The sequence below is a fragment of the Bufo bufo genome, chromosome 1, assembly GCF_905171765.1.
Source record: "Bufo bufo chromosome 1, aBufBuf1.1, whole genome shotgun sequence".
Classification (NCBI taxonomy): domain Eukaryota; kingdom Metazoa; phylum Chordata; class Amphibia; order Anura; family Bufonidae; genus Bufo; species Bufo bufo.
In genome coordinates this window covers 666,104,773-666,128,043 of record NC_053389.1, presented here as the reverse complement: position 1 = coordinate 666,128,043, position 23,271 = coordinate 666,104,773, and the positions used below count along the sequence as shown (strand labels likewise).

General features: G+C 45.2%; 1 protein-coding gene across 1 annotated transcript in view; it reads right to left on the bottom strand.

Annotated features, from left to right (window-relative positions):
• LOC120986476 (transient receptor potential cation channel subfamily M member 7-like) overlaps positions 1-23,271 on the bottom strand; it is a 147,944-nt gene that overhangs the window by 45,880 nt on the left and 78,793 nt on the right. The window contains exons 15-18 of the mRNA XM_040415080.1: positions 19,914-20,060; positions 19,427-19,555; positions 10,638-10,916; positions 7,313-7,487 (exon numbers count right to left, since the gene is read on the bottom strand). Of these exons, the coding sequence (XP_040271014.1) occupies positions 7,313-7,487; positions 10,638-10,916; positions 19,427-19,555; positions 19,914-20,060 (730 nt within the window). The remainder of the gene's footprint in view (positions 1-7,312; positions 7,488-10,637; positions 10,917-19,426; positions 19,556-19,913; positions 20,061-23,271) is intronic.

Here is a 23,271-nt window from a genome sequence, read left to right as displayed (position 1 = left end):
TAGTTTGCCAAAAGCACCCAAAGAACTCTCCAACTGTGAGAAACAAAATTCTCTGGTCTGAGGAAACCAAGATTGAACTTTTTGGCCTCAGCTCTAAGCATCATATCCTGAGGAAACCAGCCACTGATTATCACCTGTCCAATTCCTTCCATACAGTGAAGCATTGTGATGGTAGCATCATGCTATAGGGTTGTTTTTCAGTGGCTGGGACAGAGAGACTTGTCAGGGTTGAGAAAAAGCTGAATGGAGCAAAGTAAATAGATATTCTTAATGAAAACCTAATCCCGAGTGCTTTGGACCTCAGATTGGTCTGAAGGTTCACCTTCCAACAAGAAAATGACCCTAAACACACAGTCAAGACAACACAGCAGTGGCTAGCGACAACTCTGTGAATGTCCTTGAGTGGCCCTGCCACACCCCTGACTTGAATCCAATAGAACATCTCTGGAGAGACCTGATAGCTGTTCACCAATGGTCTCCATCCAACTGGACAATACTTGAGAAGTTCGGCAGAGAAGTATGGCAGAAAATCGCCAAGTCCAGATGTGCAAACCTTGTAGCATCATACCCAAGAAGATTGGAGGCTGTAATTCACTGCCAAAGGTGCTTCAACTAAGTCCTAAGTCTAAATACTTATGTCAATGCAATATTTTAGTTTTTCTTTTCAATAAATTAGCAAAAATGTCAAACTTTTTATTTTTACTTTGTCATTATCAGGTATTGAGTGCAGATTGATGGGTAAAAACTTAAATTTTGATTTATTTTTGCAAAAGGCTGCAACAAAACAAAATGTGAAAAAAGTGAAAGGGTCTGAAGACTTTCCGAATGCGCTGTACCTCTTATAGATTTTTCTAGAGGTTAATCAATTAATGACCTCCCATATATATTTTACAACAGTCATTAACGGCTTTTAAACCTGCACAATCACCTTTTTTACGCTGGTGCACGTTTAACCTGCCACAAATGTCCCATTACGGGTGGAGCAAATGTCCAGCTGTCTAGTAACAGCTGAGCACCTGCTCTTACAGCCAGGATAAAAAAAAGCTCTGATCCCAGCTATCTGACAGGCTCCCTCTGTCAGCTATAGGCCCACTGCAAATATAAATGCAAGGTGCCAATGTCTTTACATGGCAGCCAGGGTTCTAAAGAAGTTCCCCAGGGCTGCCTTCTGTAAATGCCTAATAGGCCATGCTAGCTGCTACCACTATTCCCAATTGGCAGATCCAATAGATTTCTTGGATGGGAGAACGAATCTCCTTAAAATGGTTATATTGCCTAAACGTCTCTATATACTTCAATGCTTCCCAATCCCCCATTACTTTTTTTACGAATATCAAACCCATTTTTTCTTCATATGTTTGGAGCGGAGGGAGGCCCAGGATAGCTAATTTCATCGTCACTCACCTGAGAAGATGGGGAGGAGCTGGTCTATCTAGCTATCAAGCTATTCCATTTCCTTGTCTAGTTGACTGCTTTGACGTATTAGACCCGAACTTTTCTGAGTAATAATATTCTCACACAGGCTTCGTTACATCATGGCCTCAGCTCTATTCCACTACTGATCATCATTCCTTCCCCTCTCCTCTTATGACCGTTAGAGACCTGATTTTTTGTAGGTAGGGCAATGTATGCTATGTTCCCACTTCCTAAAAAGGCCTCTTCCCTAACATATGATTACAATTTGGAGGATGGAGCTATTCCTACTTTTTGGAGACACCAACTCTTCCTGAGTTCATTTCACTTTCACCACCTCTCTTACCACCAATTGAAGCACAGTTAAGGCCCTTCACACGACTGTATTTTCAGTCCACGTACGAACAGTGGACCCATTTATTTCTATGGGACCGCAAAAATGCAGACAGCACATGGATTTCTGCTATCCGCATCTGTGCGACTACGCCACAAATTATAGAACATGTCCTGTTCTTGTCATTTTTGGGGACAAGAATATGCTCACAGGATAAATTTGACCACTTAGCAGTCTTTGCTGACATGCAACAGATCCCTTTGACAATGCTATACACTTGGTTCCACAATGTACTCCTGGCCATATTAGTTTTGTTCTCTTTTGTTTTTCTTTTTACTTTATTTTGTTATTTCCAATGTATTGCATTTGGAATTTGATTGCAGATTTCAGATGCATTTGTGCTGTAATGCACATTGTTTGCCTATCAGACCTGAACATATGGCCTGTCTCCCAAGGCTTTGTTATTTGAAAAATCTTTGTAAAAACTATTGAACAAGAAAATTGCAATGCACATGGACCTCATCCGTATTTTGCAGATCCGTGATTTGCGGACAGCAAAATGGATATGATCACATGGATGCCCCCTTATTCTTATGGCCCTTAAGCTTAGCTCAACTGACCGGTCTGAGACATGACTAGAGAAGATATTACTCTTGAGGAAAATTCCAAAGGAACTCATTTCTTTGATGTATTCTAAATTGATACAATCAGCTATCTCTTAAAATATCATGGCCTGGCAGAAACAGCTGGACATGTCTTCGTCAGAAGACGAAGTTAAAATGGTCTAAAGACGTACCATGGGTTTCTCAAAATGCATTAGATTACAAGAGTAATCTTTTAAACTGACTTGTAGATGGTAATACAAAACACCTCAATTGCTTCCCCAGTTATAAACACGCTACAGTGTTTGGGGTTTTTGAGCATTTCCTCCCATTTAGGCCACTTTATTTCAGTTATTTTTCTTGATATGTTTAGAATGTGCCATTGCGTACTGCTGGTAGCATTCTGTTGCACCTGGTAGCCTGTGTCGCATGGCCTGTTATAGGTGGGGCTTGCAGCCTTATCATCTCTCCCACTACCTGAGTGATCTCACTATGGAGGTATGTGGGAGCTTGGCTGTAAGTTGTATCTTAGCACCTCTCAGACCGTGTTCACGCACCGTTGGTAGTCTAGTGGTAGGAACCCATGCCACACTGAGATACCTTGACGGTGGTGTAAAAGGGCTCTGATGTGTTTCTGACTGGAATACATTGGCTAAAGTCTCAGTTCTTAACATAAGCTTGAGGGATTAGCCAGTGTTGTCAGTTGCATATCATTGTGGTGCACCTTTCGCAGTGATTTATGTATTTTTATATTCGCATCCACACATTATCCCATCTTGTGTAGGATGCTTTTGTGGTGCATGTCATCTGCTGCCGACATCCTCCATTGTATGCATTTGAGGAGGAATTGCTCCCCCGGTTATAAACACGCCACAGTGTTTGGGGTTTTTGAGCATTTCCTTCCATTTAGGCCACTTTATTTCAGTTATTTCAAATGCAGCTTTACTTTTAATAAATGGTAATCCAAACAGTTTCCAGACTTTGTCTTGATTCCCAGCAGATTTTAGCATTAGCTTGGCAGGCAACAACTTCTGCAACAAATTCCTCTCTGCTGAATCTGTACTGTCTCAGCTCTGCTATGCTGGTAATATTAAATAGGATTTCTTTCTCTTGCTTTGCTTTCTGCTGCGACTTCTAGCTTTAGTCTGACACTTTAGTGGGTAAATTCAAGGAAACTTTTTCCTGGCTGGCTTTTAAGGAAAGCTCAGTCCCACAGGGATGAGCGTCTGCTTTTCTCCCTACAGCATGGAGTACAGGAAGTAACTCTCTCTCCAAGATGGAGGGGACTGAACTGGTTCTAACAAGCTAATCTGCTTCTCTCCCTGAGAGAGCAATAGAGCCTGGAAAATTATTCCAGACTTTGCCATCTATACAGCACTGCCAAATTTGCTGCCACCTGCTGGTGAGCCAGGTTATCACATGAACAAGAACAAATACATAATAGGAAATTCACACTACTTGAAGGATATGGAATAAAAGCATAAGATGGTTATTGCATATACAGACAGAAGAAGGGCACAGGAGTGGTTATTCCACTCGGGGGCGTTACATTCCCCCTACTTAAGAAGCAAGCCTCCCTTGGCTTGTGCTTACAGTATGCTTTAAGGGTACCCAAGGAAAGTGAAAGTTCTGCATAAGACTATATACTATTACTAACTAATATAGCAACGGCTACCACAAGGTCACTGCCCGTATGCCCGTATGAGTAGAGTGTCTTAAAACGGTTTCCCTCTTCGGTATAACCACAGAACCAAAAGGTGTGCAGTGTGCACTAAGCGCTCATTCCTGGCTTTGCTTTGAATATACTGAGCTCTGAGTACCGCTTTATCCTGTATTCCCGTCCAGCACCAAGGTCTAATTATGCTTTACGCTTTGTCACCTTGATGGCTAAAACAGGTAGCTAAACAGGGGGGAGTGACCGGTTTCCTCCCATAACTCCCTGAGGAGTATTTCCTCCAAACACACAGATTAGCAGCGGGTTACCCTTGACGGTGTTAGATCTGCCGTAGACTTACAATTTGGTCCTCCCTGTCCAGCAACAATACAATACAATATATTACCTAAGCTATGTAGCTAACACAAGGCAAAATACAGGACCATTAGTACTTTTGAGTCCTCAGAGGCAGTCCATATGAGTATTGAAGCAAAACGCTAAGTATCTGGCTAGCAATATAAAGTCCAGAGTCCATTTAGAGTGCAAAAGAGGTCACATTGTTGTACCCGTAACAGAGTCCATACAATGGGCTAAAGTGCTTGAACGTTGCTGAAACTTTAAAACGTTAGTGCAAAAATATCACAGTAGGAATCACAGAGAGCTCAGGTATACGTTTGAGTCTTTTCTTTGGGTGCAGGCTTGTAATGTTGCAAAACTGGAACATATAATGCAAAAAGTCATTTGTAATCCACATAAGGTAGTAGGTAATTCTCACAGTGGGTAGTTTTCCTCACAGCACAAGGTCTCCTCCGGGAGGGATTGAAGTCTTCCTCCTGGGTCCCATACTTGAGGGCGCAAAAGTCCTTCTTTAAGCTGTGTGACATCTGTCATGGTCTTACCTTCTTGCTGTTCTCCTTCGTTTGACATGTGCTGGCGGCCATTTTGGTTTCTGGGTTTCTTGTAGCCTCCCACCCTGCGGCTCCTCCTTCCCACTGGGAGGAGCTGGATGCCTAGCTCATATATATAGGAGGTCTGTGGCTTCAGTTCCTTGCTTGGTCCTCCTGTGTTCACATGCTTCTAGACTGCTGCTGCTTCTGGTTCCTGATCCTGGTTTCGTCCGACTACCCTGCTGGTTCCTGATCCTGGTTTCGTCCGACTACCCTGCTGGTTCCTGATCCTGGTTTCGTCCGACTACCCTGCTGGTTCCTGATCCTGGCTTCGTCTGACTACCCTTCTGGTTCCTGACCTCTGGCTTCGCAAAGACTCTGCTTCGGTTTCGCCATCCGTTTGGACTTTTGCTTTACAGCTTTATTTTCAATAAAGCCTTCTTCTTTTCACTTATCCCTTGTTGTACGTCTGGTTCATGGTTCCGTGACAACATCCTCATCGCTGTCACTGCTAGCTCTGGTGCTCTCTGCAGCTGTAACTCCAGCAGAAACATCATCTGCGATCTACTGGTGACTTTCTATGTCAGAACGTGGAACTGCAGGATCACTTTCCTCTTGAGGATCCTCTGTAAGCCTTAGCTTTTTCCTGGTAGGTGACAGATTCTCCTGACAGCAAGAAAGGATAGACCCTTGGTCTTTCATAGCAAGGAGCTCCAGACTTTTTGGTGATTACGGAGTGCATGGAGCAATATCAGTGGACTACTCTTTTTTTCGCACACCTCAGGGCAGTGCTCCTGTTTGGTGGGCTCAGGCTACAGCAGCAGTAGTAGTAGTAGGGATTTCTGTAGTGGCAGTGATAATGGCCACAGGCTGTCTCTTTTCTGGCTCTGCTACTCCAGTAGTCAGGGGCAACTGTGGTAAAATTCGCCAGGCAGATGGCCTGCTGCTCCCTACCGGAGGGACTGGGAGTCTTCTTCGCTGTTGCTGCAGCAGTTGAAAGTCCCCAGTGGCAATGACAATGGCCATAGGGCAGTCCTTCTCTGACTCCATTAATGTAATAGTCAGAGGCATGATGCACGTGGCTGCAGCTGCTGATGGTGGATCACTGCAGTCCAAGTGGGTGCTATCTTCGCTGTCAGACATTGCTTTTGATATCCTATACCAGACTAAAGGGGTCAATGTAGGCTAGATTGCAATTTAACTGCGCATTGCTATGGGCAACGGCGGCAGAATTGGTGCATGGCTCCTTTAAGAGTTGCTGCAACTGCACAGTTTTGGGGAGTATAATGCTCTGGCAGGCAGATAATAGTCCCAAACAGTCTTTAGCAAGGTTATTTTCCCCAGCAGTACTCACTCAGACCTCTGGACGTTGCTTCTCAGGATCCAGGGAAGAAGGAACTGCATTTGCCCTTTTCCAATATGGCTGCTGCTTCACTTCCTGTGAGGGCGAAGTCGACTTCCTTGTCCCTTTGGGAACTTGTATAGAGCACTTTGGTTCTTCTGTGGAGGCTGGGCTGGATTTTCCCGCTTTAGGGTACTTTCACATTATCGGCAGGGGAGTCCGTCAGGCTGTTCCGGCGGGTGAACAGCCTGTCGGATGCGTCCTGCCGCTAGTTCACGTGTGCCCCCAGACTGCTGCTCCGTCCCCATTGACTATAATGGGGACGGAGTTCTGGCGGCAGCACGGCAACGCACGGCGAGAGGCAGTCGGACTAAAAGTACTCCCCTGCCGCTAGTATGAAACTAGCCTAAGATAGGGGCGTTACTTTACTTTCCCGCTCCTGGACTGGTAGAAGAAGTTGGGTCATCACAGTTAAAGATGGCTGATTAACCCCTCGGATGCCGGCGCACACAGATCCGCGGTAAGTTTGATAAAGTCACTTTAAAGGGGTTTTCTGTCCATAACGCAATTCACCTTTTACCAGTTAACGAATCGCAAACGAATTTCATAACCGGAAATTCGCTCATCTCTACTAAAAACAATATGATAGGATTTACAGAATATATTGATTATGCAATGACAGCTTTGCTTCAGAGTTCATTCACATTTTTAATATGACAATACAGATCAAATACAGATGTGCACTACATCTGATAACTTTCTCAGTTTTTCTGCTTTTCACCTGTATTTGCTTTCATTTCTTGGATGAAGGATCAACTATTTTTATGCACATGTGAACTATGCAAATGCAGAACATTGATTTTGAAATTCAAAGCGTTGGCTTTTATGGACTAAAAATGTATCCATATTAATCTGTTGGAACATATCATGCACATAAAAAAACTGAAATTGGCATAAAACCATATAAATGCAATGCAAAAAATTCTTATTGCACATCCATTATATGCAAGTATAAATGAACCCCTATTCCTACACATCAAAGAATGCGCATGTGTCTGTGTGTAATTGTGCTCAACTTACGATCTATTTCGTATGCAAACATTTCACCATAGGTCATCCAGTATGGACGAAATACTGCAGCTTTAGCAAGGGACCAGGATGGTTCTTCATTAGGATAAAGGATTGCCTGTTTTGGCACACCAAAGCACATCACTACTATTCCCATGATGATCACAACGTAAAACATTCTTGATACCTAAAATAAAGAATAGATTATTTCTTAACAAAACCAATAGCTGCAAAGTGCAATGTGCTGCACTACATATGTTGTGGTTAGGACTTCTTTCACATCAGTGTTGAAAATTCATTTCGGGACTTCCATCACAGAATTCATCATGCAGGACTTTTTTCTCAGCTAAAAAAAAATGTTCTCGCGAATGGAAACCGAATGGATCCCATTATAGTCAATGGGATCTGTTAAGCTCATTCACTTCAATGGGGCCGCAGAAAAACAGAAATTACTCCGTGTCCATATTTCCGCATGGCCATTCCGCAAAAAAATAGAACACATCCTATTATTGTCCGCATTACAGACAAGGATAGGACTGTTCTACTAGCGGGGCGTTCTGTTCCGCAAACTGTGGAATGCACATGGCCGGTATCCATGTTTTTCGGATCCGCAGACAGCAGAGCAGTGGCATAGCTAGAAATGACTGGGCCCCACAGCAAATTTTTGAATAGGGACCCCTCCCCCAGTAATTTTTTCGCAACCCCTACCTTTTATGCAGCCCCCATTCCTGTGGCTAGTAAAGATCACTCTCTCAGACCAGGCCCGGCAGCTGTTCCATCCGTCTATACTGCCACTGTATATAATTTCATTGTGTAATACTGTTGAGGGGGCCCCGACAAAATCTTGGTTGCTAAGGAGACGATCGGGGTGGGGACCCGATCTTTATTATTTTACCTTATAACATGGTTATAAGGGAAAATAATAGCATTCTTAATACAGAATGCTAAGTAAATTAGTGATGGAGGGGTTAAAAGGACAAAGGTCCTTTACCCAGGTCCTGAAGAAAGAAAAGTAGATCCGCTACGCGACCAAGTGGATAGGGTGAGTTAAATTTGTTTATTATTTTTAACCCCTCAATGGACATTTTACTAAGCATTCTGTGTTAAGAATGCTATTATTTTCCCTTATAACCATGTTATAAGGGAAAATAATAAAATCTACACAACACCTAACCTAAACCCGAACTTCTGTGAAGAAGTCAGGGTTCGGGTCTGGGTACCAAACATGCAGATTTTTCTCACACTCGTGCAAAACTCATTAAAACGCTTTGCACTCGCACGGAAAAATTGCGCATTTTCCCGCGACGCACCCACATCCTATACGGCCCTCACACGCGACGCCCGTGTGAAAGAGGCCTTAGACTTTTCCTGCCATTCATCAGCACAGGGCGCACTATGAATGGCACAGGCAGTGCATTGAAGGTAGGCAGGCAATTATACCTAAAAAGCACATGAAATATATATTATTGGACTGTAGTATTCATTAAATTGCCATGATAAATAAGTGGTTTTTGGGTTGCAGTTTGGCACTCGACCTCTAAATGATTCGCCATCACTGGTATAGAGTCTTCGCAACATTCTAATGAGCAAGAGTCCAACTTCAGCATTAGGCTCCATTCACACGTCCGCAAATGGGTCCGCATCCATTCCGCAATTTTGCGGAACGGGTGCGGACCCATTAATTTTCTATGGGGACGGAATGTATGCGGACAGCACACAGTGTGCTGTCCGCATCCGCATTTGCGGAGCGCGGCCCCGATCTTCGGGTCCGCAGCTCTGCAAAAGATAGAACATGTCCTATTCTTGTCCGCAGCTTGCAGACAAGAATAGGCATTTCTATAGGGGTGCCGGGCGGGTGTGTTGCAGATCCGCAATTTGCAGGTCCGCAACACACCAGGGACGTGTGAATGGAGCCTTATACTGACTGAGTCCTGAAGACTACTATGTGGAATATACAAAGGCAAGCTTCTCAGCCTGCCTACTTTCTCACTACCCCAGCCCCAGGCTCCCTATATGTGCCCTCTCTGCTTGAGAGTCTGCTTATCTGACTTCATGCCAGTCCTATCCACTGTCAGGGAAGAAAGAGAAGAATAAAACTACCAGCTTAGCGCTGACAGTAAATGTATTATGTTCCTGTGTACCTACTGTCAGCGCTAAGCATTGACAGTCTAGTTCTCCTCTCTTCCTTGTTAGTTACTGATTGAAGGGAAGAGAGAGAAGAACGGGACTGCCAGTGCTTAGCCCTGACAATAGGTATACAGGAACAGAGTACAGTTCCATTCTTCTCTCTGTTCTCTGCGCTCAGTAATTAACAGAGAAATGCAGGGAAGACAAACATGTACAGAGCTGCCAGCAATGATAGCAAGTCACATAGGCAGGGACATAGCCAAGGAGGGTACATATAGGGAGCCAGGGGTTGGGGTAGTGAGACCGATGGCAGGCTGGAAATCTGCCTCTGTATGTTAAACCTATTCGTCTTCAGTGCTTAGTAGAATGCTGAAGACAGGCTCTCCTTAGTAATGTGCAGTTAGAGTGCTTTAAAGGAGACTCTTTACACCCTTTTTTATGGTGAAAAGAAACAAAAATGCTTAAAGGGGTTGTGTCATCTCAAACATTGGTGGCATATCGCCACCTCTGGGACCCGCAGCTATCTCTAAAATGGAGTCTGCAAAGTGAAGGAGGTTCAACCATAAATGCAGGGCAACCCTTTACTCATTTCTATAGGAATTCTGAAAATAGCTGAGTGGCGTGCTCTGCCTTTTTCAGAAGTCCTATATAAATGAATGGGAAGCGCACTGCGCAAGTGCGGCCACAGCTCCGTTTACTTTCAATGGGGCTTACGGAAATACCCGAGCTAGCACTCCGCTATTTTCGGCACTCCTATAGAAATTAATGGATTTCCGCCACACATGCACTCTCTCTCACTTTGTGGGCTCTGCTTTAGAGATAGCTGCGGGTCCCAGGAGTGAGACCAGCAGCTATCAGACATTAGTGACATATCCTACTGATTTGCTGCCAAAGTTTGAGATGACACAAATCCTTTAACATCCCTGCCCCTACACAATAGTTAAAATAAATTGAAATGACGCTCACTGTATATGTTGAGGTTGCAGGGGCCCATGTTCCACCAATGGTATGTCCACCCGTGATAATACTGAGAGCGCTCTACTCCCCTTCAGCTAAGTCTTTCTGGTCCAAATGCTAATATCGTTCTTTTCCTTCATTGTCCTATACTTTTTTTTTTATGGGATAGTACACCACAACATGTTTCACTATTTTAGTCAAACCATTTTCTGACAGAGAATAAGAAAAGCATGTACCGTATGCAAAATCTTACCATTTTTCCAATCATGAAAACATATGGACCAGCTTCTTGACCGACATTTATTATGTCCAATAACTTCACGTACCAAAATATACTGCTCAGACAGCATATTAATCTTCCAGCAACAAACACCAAGTTCTCAGAAGAATTATTTCTGGGATTAATAGAGCTAAGTCTCAAACAAAACCCCACAAAGAAGGTTATTATTCCCAGCAGTTCATTAACATTGAGATAACTGTAGAGCCACACTTTAAATTTTTGGATGCTTTTTCCAGCTTCTGAAATGAAGATCTAGAACACAGAAAATATAAGACTGTTATAAATGACCAAAAGAGATTCATCAGCTGAAGTGCAATATATTACATCCAACTCCATAATCAGTAAGGCAAGAGCATTAAAAAACACAATAGCTGTAGAACAGATGGCGGTAGGAAGATCGAGCATTAGCACACTGTGTTGGACAGTGCATAATAGGGGGAAAATATTTCGGCATTTACATCCATCAGCTTTCTGTGGGAAGCACATTAAATTATATGACATTTTGGATGACACCATGTTTATGAAGCCCCTCTCCTTGAAACCCACCACTCTAATATGAGAAACATAAATTATTAAAATAATGCGTGACTATATACAGTTGTGTTCAAAATTATTCAACCCCCAATGCTGTAAAGGGTTTTAGGGAATTTAGTGTACATTTGTAATTGTGTTCAGAATGAAATCTTACAAGGACTTTTTAAAGAACCAAATGCAACTAAAATTACATCAATTGTTTTTGTAATACAGTATTAAATGTTTTTTTTGTGATTTCTTCATTGACACAATTATTCAACCCCTTAAAGACTACCACTCTTAAGAACAGAGGTTCATTCAAGTGTTTTCGATCAGGTATTGAAAACACCTGTGGATGTCAAGGAGCAGCAATCAAGCATAATAAGCACCAATTAGGCAGATTTAAAAGGACTGTGATACTCAGCTCCTTCTAGACATTTACTCGTGTGTTTACAAACATGGTGAGGTCAAGAGAATGGTCCAGGAAGACAAGAGAAGAGGTGATTTCTCTTCACAGGAAGGGCAATGGCTATAAGAAGATTGCAAAGATGTTAAACATACCAAGAGACACCATAGGAAGCATCATTCGCAAATTCAAGGCAAAGGGCACTGTTGAAACGCTACCTGGTCGTGGCAGAAAGAAGATGCTGACTTCGACTGCTGTGCGCTACCTGAAGCGCAAAGTGGAGAAAAGTCCCCATGTGACTGCTGAGGAACTGAAAAAAGATTTGTCAGATGTGGGTACTGAAGTTTCAGCTCAGACAATAAGGCGCACACTGCGTAATGAAGGCCTCCATGCCAGAACTCTCAGGCGCACCCCCTTGCTGTCTCCAAAGAATAAGAAGAGTCGACTGCAGTATGCCAAAAGTCATGTGGACAAACCACAAAAGTTTTGGGATAGTGTTCTGTGGACTGATGAAACAAAATTAGAACTGTTTGGGCCCATGGATCAACGCTATGTTTGGAGGAGGAAGAATAAGGCCTATGAAGAAAAGAACACCTTGCCTACTGTGAAGCATGGTGGGGGGTCAATCATGCTTTGGGGCTGTTTTGCTTCTACAGGTACAGGGAAGCTTCAGCGTGTGCAAGGTACCATGAATTCTCTTCAGTACCAGGAGATATTGGATGAAAATGTGATGCAGTCCGTCACAAACCTGAGGCTTGGGAGACGTTGGACCTTTCAACAGGACAATGATCCCAAGCATACCTCCAAGTCCACTAGAGCATGGTTGCAGATTAAAGGCTGGAACATTTTGAAGTGGCCATCGCAGTCACCAGACTTAAATCCGATTGAGAACCTCTGGTGGGAGTTAAAGAAAGCAGTTGCAGCGCGCAAGCCTAAGAATGTGACTGAACTGGAGGCTTTTGCCCATGAAGAATGGGCGATGATACCCGTAGATCGCTGCAAGACACTTGTGTCAAGCTATGCTTCACGTTTAAAAGCTGTTATAACTGGAAAAGGATGTTGTACTAAGTACTAAGATTGAATGTCACTTGGGGGTTGAATAAAACTGATAATGATGTGAGCACTAGAAAAGACATTTGTGGTTATTTCATTATAAATGTTATGTTATATTTGTCTGACTTACAAGTGCCTCTTTGATTTAATTGTAAACAAGATGACTGAAATGATCAAAATTAATGTCAAACTGGCCAAAACACTCAATTTCAGTGGGGGTTGAATAATTTTGAACACAACTGTAAGAGTATGTTTACATATTGATTTTCTGCACCAAAATCTGCATTAAAACTACTTGGACCATTCCCATTTATTGGGAATCCATGTTGTAGTTTACATGGTGCGGATGTTTCCTTGCTTGGATTTGAAATCCATTTAGTAGAAAAATAAAAAAATCGACATATCCATTCTTACCACACGTGAATATGTACAAGTGGAAGGCTGAAAAGTCAGCCTGAATTTGTGGGAGGGGCATCTTACCTTCTTAAGCTCCAGCCCCCAGCTCCTCAGGGCGCTTCTGTTCACAGCTGGTTAGGGAGTCGCTTGCTCTGGTACTGCATCCGTGCACGTTGTGAGTTGCTTTCATCTACTTCGTTTCATTTTCATACATTGCCGTTAACGTCTTCAGGAGAGGTAAATTCTGTGCCATACTTCCGGCTCCCTGAGTCGGCGTGCGTTCCAGCGTGGAACGCATGCCTATACACATTCCTGCCCCAAGTTGTTTCTTGTTTTGTCTGTCTCCTTTCTTTTCCCCATCCAACTCCCTCCCGAGGCAGCAGGGGCGGGCAGGGTCCGGCCCGCGGGTCCCCCCCCTCCACACGGCCTCCCCTGTCCCGTCTTTACTTAGGGCTCCGCTGCAGCCCGGCGTGCATTCCAGCGTGGAACGCACGCCGGAAATCCGCCACCAGGCATGAGCTCCAGGTCGCGTGGTCGGCGTGCGTTCCAGCTTGGAGCGCACGCCGGAATCCCTCCGCCGGGCCTGGGCCTGGTCACATGTTCGGCGTGCGTTCCAGCTTGGAGCGCACGTCGGAGTCCCTCCGCCGGGCCTGGGCCTGGTCACGTGTTCGGCTTGCGTTCCAGAGTGGAGCGCACGCCGGAATCTTCATTTAGGCCCGGCAGATCCATGCGACGTGGCGGCTCCAGTGCGGTGGCCCCAGCCTGGGTTAATCCTGTCCCCACGGGGCCCTCCCCCTCTCGAAACACACCTTGATTCTGGCCCCACAACCAGGTCTCCCGCCCTACGTACTACTTAGGACGAGTGGTCCCCGTCCCCCAGTCTGCTGGTCCGCATGGTCACCCCCCCTGCCAATCCATTTCGAACCAGGCAAGCCTGGCACCCCTGTCAAAACAGGCTATACGTAGTAGGGGTATCTAGCCCCTGGGCAACAACGGCCCACGTCCACAAACAGCCGCAAAAAAAAAAAAAAAAAACCCTCGGTAGGTCCCAACCACAAGCCATCTCATACGCACTCCCGCCGTGCCACGCAGCGTTAGGCGAGAGGAAGACAAAGTTATCCTCATTTCCTCTTAAGGGTCCATTCACACGTCCGTAAGTGTTTGCGGATCCGCAAAACATGGACACCTGCAATGTGCGATCCGCAATTTGCGGATCCGCACATCACAAACACTATAATAGAAAATGCCTTTTCTGGTCTGCAATCGCGGACAAGAATAGGACATGTTCTATTTTTTCCAGGAACGAAATTGCGGATCCCGAAAAAAATGGATCCCGAAAAAATGGATCCCAAAAAAACGGATGCGGATCCTGAAAAAATGGATGCGGATCCAGGAAATGTGGATTTGCATCCGTTCCAGCCCCATTGAAAGTGAATGGGTCCGCAAATTGCGGAACGAATGCGGACCCAAATTACGGACATGTGAATGATAGCCTTAGGGAGAGGGCCCCGGGGGCCCTGCTGGGCTGGAAGGGTCGCTAGTTTCAGCACGGTGTTCAAAGAAACCGGGGTCTCACCACGACTAGGCCAGGCCATTATTGCACGCCATACCCATCCAGCGGGCACTAAACGCTCACTGCAGTCATCTATTCTATGGTGGCGACAGTGCCATGTGTTATATGTATGTACTTCACGTTATATGCTGCTGTCTCATCTACTGGTTCGCCAGGCTCATACCTACTTCTGTCTCCTGGATCACCCAGGCTCACACCTACCTCTGCCTCCTGGATCGCCCAGGCACGCACCTACCTCTGCCTCCTGGATCGCCCAGGCACACACCTACCTCTGTCTCCTGGTTCGTCCAGGCTCATACCTACCTCTGCCTCCTGGATCGCCCAGGCACGCACCTACCTCTGTCTCCTGGTTCGCCAGGCTCACACCTACCTCTGCCTCCTGGATCGCCCAGGCACGCAACTACCTCTGCCTCCTGGCTCGCCCAGGCACGCAACTACCTCTGTCTCCTGGTTCGCCCAGACTCATACCTACCTCTGTCTCCTGGTTTGCCCCAGGCTCATACCTACCTCTGTCTCCTGGTTTGCCCCAGGCTCATACCTACCTCTGTCTCCTGGTTCGCCCAGGCTCATACCTACCTCTGCCTCCTGGATCGCCCAGGCACGGAACTACCTCTGTCTCCTGGTTCGCCCAGGCTCACACCTACCTCTCCCTCCTGGATCGCCCAGGCACGCAACTACCTCTGTCTCCTGGTTCGCCCAGGCTCACACCTACTTCTGTCTCCTGGTTCGCCCAGGCCTGTCATCCTCCCCAGTTATGTTCTCTTTTCTTTCCGAACTTTATGGATTTGCCCTCTCAGGAACGTGTCCTGACCGTTCACTGGTATGAGATTTTGGACCAAGGTCAGGTGACCCAAGACATCGGTACAGGTAATAGCCTCTAAGCCCAGGTATGTACCCAGACCGACACAAGCCTTCTCGTAGGCACCGGTCGTACTACGTTCTGGTCACATATAGTTATTGCATATTTTTCCTGGAACAATCTGGTTATGTATTCCCCTGAATCACTCGGGTCTAAGTATTGGCCTGAATCGCTCAGGCTTCTGTATTTTTCCCTGGTCTCTCAGTGGGTAGGTAGTGGCCAGATCCACCCAGGTCCAAGGTAATTCCCGACGCACCCAGGGTCCGTCATCTTCACCAAAGGCGTATGTAATCGCCTGATTCGCTCAGGACTCCATGTTGCCTGAACCGCTCAGCATCTGCCTGGAACGCTCAGGGGTTTTCAGCAGGGTCCGGCTGGTTCCCGGTTACCCGGTTCGTGTCCTGCATGTCTGGATTCCGTTTCCCGCAGGTCTCGTTGCATGCAGCACGACGTCGGGCCCTGATTCTGGCAGTTCAGGTCACCCAGCAGTTGGCCATGGCGCCCAGGCTGCATCCTGGTTCTCCGTCGCTTCATCCCGGTGCCACCAGAACGCACCTCTCTCCGGGTCTCATACCAACGCAAGCTTATTCTCATGTAAGCAGGGCCTCAGGCCACCGGAATTTCGATCCATCCTCAATTGTGTCGCAGGGCTCCTCCGTGTCCGGTCACTCCACGGTTCAGGTAAGGTCCAACCGAGTGGCGGCTTTACGCTCCTCCGCAGCTCGGAGCCTTCCTTTATTCATCACGAGTCTCCATCCCTAGGTCTTCAGTACCGCCGGAGAGTTGGCAGCGCTGTCCGTCGATTCGGGTAGGTTGCGATCCCTTCTATACCATGGTCATTCCTGTTTCCTTTCCACTCTCGCCGGTCACTCGGCCACTGCTCAAAAGAAAAAAAAAAAAAGAGAGAGGGAAGTATATGTATGTGTACTCTCCTGAATATCTCAGGGTGTATTTTCCTGAATCGGGTTTCATATATTTCCCTGAGTAGCTCAAATTTTCACGTATTTCCACGATTCACCCAGGTCTCAGTTCCCTGAGTCGCTCGGGTTTATGTATTTCCCTGAATCGCTCGGGCCATGTATGTTCCTGGATCGCTCAGGGTTATGTATTTCCCCGAATCGCGCAGGTTTGTATTTTTCTGTCTCTTCAGGTTGACTGTATTTCCAGGTTGTATGTATTTTCCTGATTCTCTCAGGTCACGTATTTCCCTGAATCGCTCAGGTCTTATTTCCCACAGGTTGTACGTATTTGCCTGAATCGCTCAGGTCTTATTTCCCACAGGGTGTACGCAGTGGCTTGAATCGCTCAGGATCCAATATATTTGCCTGAAAACGCTCAGGGGTTTTCCCAGTGTCAAGGTTTACGAAGTTTTTCCAGGTCCCACTCGCAGGGTGGCTTGGACGATGTCTCCTACACCCTGGCGTTCATAGCCCACTGTCACCGCAATCTCAGGCTGTCATTTAACACCATCGGGCTGTACCTAGCGGGGATACAGCACTGCGCCATGCTTCATAATCCAAATAGAGGTTCCTTTTCTTCAGTGCAGACAGTCAAGGTGGCCCTTGGGTGGATCCAGAAGTGTGGGGATGCCCCTACCGGCCGTAGACAGCCTGTCTCTGGCGAGATGTTTAGGCGACTCTCGTCCGTGCTGGATGGACTTCCTTTTGGGCACTCTCCTAGTTTGATTATTAAGGCAGCCATGTATCTCGGGTTTTACAGGTTCCTCAGGCCAGGTGAGTTCACCAGCACCTCCCCTAAACGTCAGGGGTTGCAGGTGCGACAGTTGTCCTGGGCCCATGACCATTTTGTCCTCTGGCTCCCTTCCACGAAGGCCAACCAGCATGGACCACCCTCGGAGGTCAGGTTTTTTAAAACCTCCAACGATTGGTGCCCAGTCATGGTCCTCCGTCAATTGCTAGCCCTGTTGCAAGATGCCTCCCCAGAGGCCCCGCTGCTTCCTTGGCGTGGGGGGCCCCTGACGTCAATCCAGTTTGTGTCCCACATCAGAACGCTGGCCTCAGGTCTCGGTTATAACCCGCTGGCCATCACAGGACACTCGCTCCGAATCGGAGCCGCGTCCTCAGCATCAAAAAACGGGGTCCCGCGCACGTGATTAAATGCATGGGTAGGTGTCGCTCTTCTTGCTTCACGAGATACATCCCGAACCCGCATGTTGAGATTTCCCAGGCATTTTGTAATCTTGCTCTCGGAGTGGTATTAAAGGCTTTTGGTCACTACTCTGCTCTCCTCGTTTATTTTGCCCACTACTAGGCTTACCCTCGCTCCTGGCTTCCGGCACAACACAGCCAGCTAGGTCAGGGGAAGCGCTTCACCCACTCATCACAGTTAAGCCTCTCCCATAAGTGGAAGGCTGAAAAGTCAGCCTGAATTTGTGGGAGGGGCATCTTACCTTTTTAAGCTCCAGCCCCCAGCTCCTCAGGGCGCTTCTGTTCACACCCACCCACCCCCCCTGTTCTCAAACACTCCCCTTAGGGTACGCCCACTACTAGGCTTACCCTCGCTCCTGGCTTCCGGCACAACACAGCCAGCTAGGTCAGGGGAAGCGCTTCACCCACTCATCACAGTTAAGCCTCTCCCATAAATGCAAATACATGGCATAAATCCGAGGGTCATGCCACAGATTTCTGCCGTAGATTCTATGGCAAAAGATTTGTGCTGCATATTTCTGCTGTGTGAACATAGCCTTATACATGCCTTCCAGAGCATAAGAGCAGATTTACCATAACTGCCTGTGCTCTAGGCTCAGCATGTGATTACATGGCGGTTAGTGGGGCAGTACAGGGGCATAAAGCATTAGGAATTGTATGAACCATGCTATGTATTGTCCTATGCTGCAGCTGGCAGAAACTTTATGCAGAAGTTGGGTATTTTGGGTATAGAGCGGAGGACATGGGTTGCTAGATGGCCGCTAGCACATCTGCAATATCCAGTCCCCATAGCTCTGTGTGCTTTTATTGTTTAAAAAAAACGATTTGATGCATATGCAAATTAACATAAAAGAGTCATATCTTACTTGTGTGACCAGAGAAGAGTCATATTTTCAAGCTCTGACTCATCTCAGGTTAATTTGCATATGTATCAAATCGGTTTTTATACACAATAAAAGCACACAGAGCTATGGGGACTGGATATTACAGATGTGCTAGCGGTGATCTAGCAACCCATGTCCTCAGCTCTATACACAAAATCCCGGTGACAGGTTCCCTTTAAAGTGGAAACCACTTTAAAACTTGAAACCGCAACTACCTTATTGGGGCTCATTTTGCCTTCCCTTGGATCAGCATTGCAGGATGATAGGCTGAACTGGATGGACAGATATCTCTTTTTAAACCTACAAACTATAGGGCGCATTTATTAAGTCTTAATAAAGTTATGAAGAGGCGCAGGCTGCCTGTCCCCTTCCACGCCCATGCCCACAATTTTAGACCTAACCTCTGTGCCACCGTCTTCACCTGAAATACGCCTAATTTACACCCACTGCAAGCCCTTAGCACATAATACAAGTAATACTGGGAGCTATCAGTTCTATTTCAGCTACACGAATGAATGAAGCAGACAAGAGGAAAGCATAAAATACTGTGGTAAACCAGAACTTCACAATTGGTGCATGGTAAAATGAGAAATATGGTGGAAGATGGTGGAGTTTTTGTTCAATCCTCACATCAGGAACATTTCCTCCAGAAACAGGCGTAGAAAATGGTAAATAAAATGGGCCTACTCACCCGCCTACTCCCACAATTTTATATCTGCAACTAACCGATTAGTAAATGACCCCCTATGTTACTAAACATATAAGCAGTGTCAGGTTCCTAATATGTTGCAATACGCAAACAGGGTTATTTTGGACAGTTTGAGCAAAATCCAACTAATCTGAATGACTAAGATGTCAATAATGCATTTTAGGATTACAATGCTTAGAAGCTCTTTTTTAAAGTACGCACCTCTCGTGTTATCTCCACAGCTGTGGTGACTACAAATATAAACACAATACATTCTTGCGCAGAAGGAATATTTTCCATTTTAACCAGGACCACATAGGTGTACAACATTAAAAACACCAGGTATGCCAGCTAAAAGAAATAAAAGACACATTTTTGTCATAAAATAATATATTGCATGTATAGTATAAATATCACCTGGATTAATAGTCCACCAATTTATTATCATTACTATTATTATTACAGGACACTGACAACAACAAACAAATGTTGCATGTTGCTGGTCTGTATAGGAAAAGCTGTAAAATCGTCCTTTTCTCTGACATCACTCAGAACACTCCAACTATTGGCTGAAATTGCACCTCACAGACTTCCTGTTTTGCCCACCCACTGCAAGCCCTTAGCATATAATACTAGTAATACTTGGAGCTATATGTTCTATTTTAGCTATGCTAATGAATGAAGCAGACAAGAGGAAAGTATAAAATACCGTGTTAAACCAGAACTTCACAATTGGTGCATGGTAAAATGAGAAATATTTCTGTGACAACGGAAGATGGTGGAGTTTTTGTTCAATCCTCACATCAGGAACATTTCCTCCAGATGCATCACACAATGAGGCTTCTTTATGAATATTCTACAATATACAAATAGTCTACATTGGTATTTATGTGGAAGTAACTATATGTAAAAAACAAAAAATAAAACAAGGTACTGTAATTAAGGATGGTACTAAGGTACTATTAAGGGCTTATAAACCACTAATCTAGTCAATATTTTATTCTTAAAGAGGTATTCCCATCTGGACACTTATGGCATATACACTCATCAATATTGAAATTGCGACACCAAGAAAGACAAGCTGTAAGGTTATTCAAATTGAGGTAGCAGCAGGTGTCGCAAAGATCTGCAGATGATCAAATTTCCAAGCACCTAGCTCCAATTTGTGGGAGGGGCATAAATGCCAGATTGAAGTCAAAGTTTTTTAGCCACATGAAACCTGAAGTCAGATCAAGTTATCTGGGATCATTGTGTGATGCCTCCTGTTTGTTGGAATGCCAGTTATTGACACTTGTGGTGAACTGAGAAAGACAGATCACTATGAGCATAGGGCGAGATGTCAGCACTGTTCAACATTGTGTGTCCCAGTGGTTAGAAGAATGGAGCTAAGTGATCCACTGTGTACTGCAATTGAAATTGGGCATTCCAAGCCTAGGGTGGTAAACAGTGTCTATACAAACTATCAGAAGGAATTTGCATGGCAGTGGACTAAGAGCCAGATGTCCAGCTACAAGTGTTGCATTGACCTCATGCCTCTGCTCGCAAAGGCTATCATGGTGCACAGCAAGACTGCAATGGATCTTGGATTGGAAGGTTATCCTCTTCAGTGATGAGTTCTGCTTTTGTCTGAGAAACAATGATAGCTGGAGATTGGTCTGGAGGTCACATGGGCAATGGCATGAAGAGGCCTTCACAGGGGAATGTCACACCAGTCCTACTCCTGGATTTATGGTGTGGGGTGGCATAATGTATGACAGCCCGATCCCTTTAGTATACACTAACAGCTCGGTATTACATTGGTTTGGTCTTGGAACCAGTTGTACGGCCAAATCTCCATGGTGTCTCAGGAACCAATTTTCAACAGGACACAGCTTGGATTAATGTTGCTTGTGCTACTAATAATTTGCATGCCCAAGTGCATTCAGAGTGGCAGAACATTCCTCAGACAACCATTAATAACATGTCATGGCATGTAAGTGCGTGTATTCCTATGTGCGGTGCTCATGCTTGATACTGAATAGATTGAGATGTACACTGTAAAAGGATTAAAAATGCATTTTTTTAAGTGGTAAAAGCATTCATGTATTTTTATGCAAGGAGTTCTTAGGCCGTATTTCCATCTCTCACTAGTTGGAGCCGTTGTCACCCTCTCTATATTGAGCAGAGGAATTAGATCAGTCTGAGAGTGAGTCTTAGGGTACATACTTTCACACTAGCGTTAAAGTTTTCTGGTATTGAGTTCCTTCATAGGGGCTCAATACTGGGAAAAAAACGGTCCTAATGCATTCTGAATGGAAAGCAATCCGTTCAGTATGCATCATCCTGTCTTCCGTTCCGTCCCTTTTCCTCTCCGGCCAAAATACTTGAACACTTTCCAGAATGCCGGCATTAATTTCCATTTAAATGTATTAGTGCCGGATCCGGCATTAAAATTGCCGCATTGACGGATCCGGTCTTCTGGTCTGCGCATGCGCAGACCTTTAAAAATTGGAAAAAAATAAATACCGAATCCGTTTTTCCGGATGACACCGGAGAGACAGATCCGGTATTTTAATGCATTTGTCAGACGGATCCAGATCTGTAAACAAATGCAATCCGGGCAAAGGGAACTGCCTGCCGGAATCCAACAACGCAAGTGTGAAAGGGGCCTAAGACATGACAGAAGACAGAGCACAAGCTAAAGGTCAGAATTGAGAATAAAGCCAGCCTTGGATCAGGAACCAGCCAGAGCAAGGCCAGAACAAGAACTTTCAAAGCATTCCAGTGTTAGTAGAAGAGGTGTGAGTAGAAGCCCTGTGGAGATAAACTGCTAAAAAGAAGCTTCTAGGCTCCACAGCTATATTGTCCAGTAAAGGCTTCTGGCCCTGGACAAGCTTAAACAAGGCAGAATCTGGATATGCCAGATGTGCACACTATACTACATCTCATACTATACTAAAGCTTTAACTGGGAGTATGGCAACCTGTACAAAAGGTATGTAGCATATTCTGACATAGAGGTCACCCTGTGGTTGCATCATACAAGTAAAAGTTTTGCACCCCTGTTTTGGATGCTTGTGCTAAAATCAGCTAAAAAACGTGCAGTGTGAGAAGAATTGCATGTAACCTGTAAGATCTTTGCAAAGTGCACTTGTGTAACATCTGCCAGTCCAAGCATGCTGGGAATTGTAACTGATTATGCTATTGTACAACTGACTCATCATTATCTCGTCTAACACTACAATGGACCCTGCCTTGCACTTCACAATTCGTCACCATCAAGGGCACCTTGAACCACCATCAGGCAGGAGAACCCCAAGACCAGGGTGTTACCCCGAAGGAAAGAAAAGTGTTCCCTTCCCATCACTGTACAGCCCAGAGGAGCATCATAGTGAGTAACTACAACCTCCATCATTGCTACTATCACTACTATCCTCTCTCCTCTCCTGGGCTCGCTGCATTTCCATAATTTCATGACTTTTCTTTCTTGGTGTTGCAGTTTTAATGTTGAGGAATGTAGATACGATTTGTTATAAACGTCTGATAGGTGATAGGTGTGGGTCCCACCTTATCTCAAGAACAGGGCTAAAAAGGTGAATGGAGATCAAGCTGTGCATGTGCAGCCACCCCTTCATTCACTTTTATGGAAGATCCAAAAACAACCAGGCGCTGGCTTGGCTATTTTTGGAAGACCCAAAGCAGAGAACAGAGAGAACCCATTTGAAATAGTAGTGGTTCCAAGTGAGGGTATCCACACTAATCTGACACTTCTGGCATATCCTATTGATATGCTATAAATGTCCAGATGGGAATACCCCTTAAGATAGAATGTCAACTTAAAAAAAAAGTTGCAGATCTTCATTATCTCTAGTTACATAAGTGCAACAGTTCAAAGGGCAATGGTCAAGCAAGTTCATCCCATCAATAGTAAACTCATTGCTGATATCATTTAGCAACCAAAACATTTCATTTAGAATCTCGTGAGTTTGATTTACAGCACATGTACAAGCATATAAAAACATAATTTTTGGGAAAACGGATGGATGGCAGTTGCTTCTGTCTTGAATCTGGAGAGTAAAAATTTTTGAT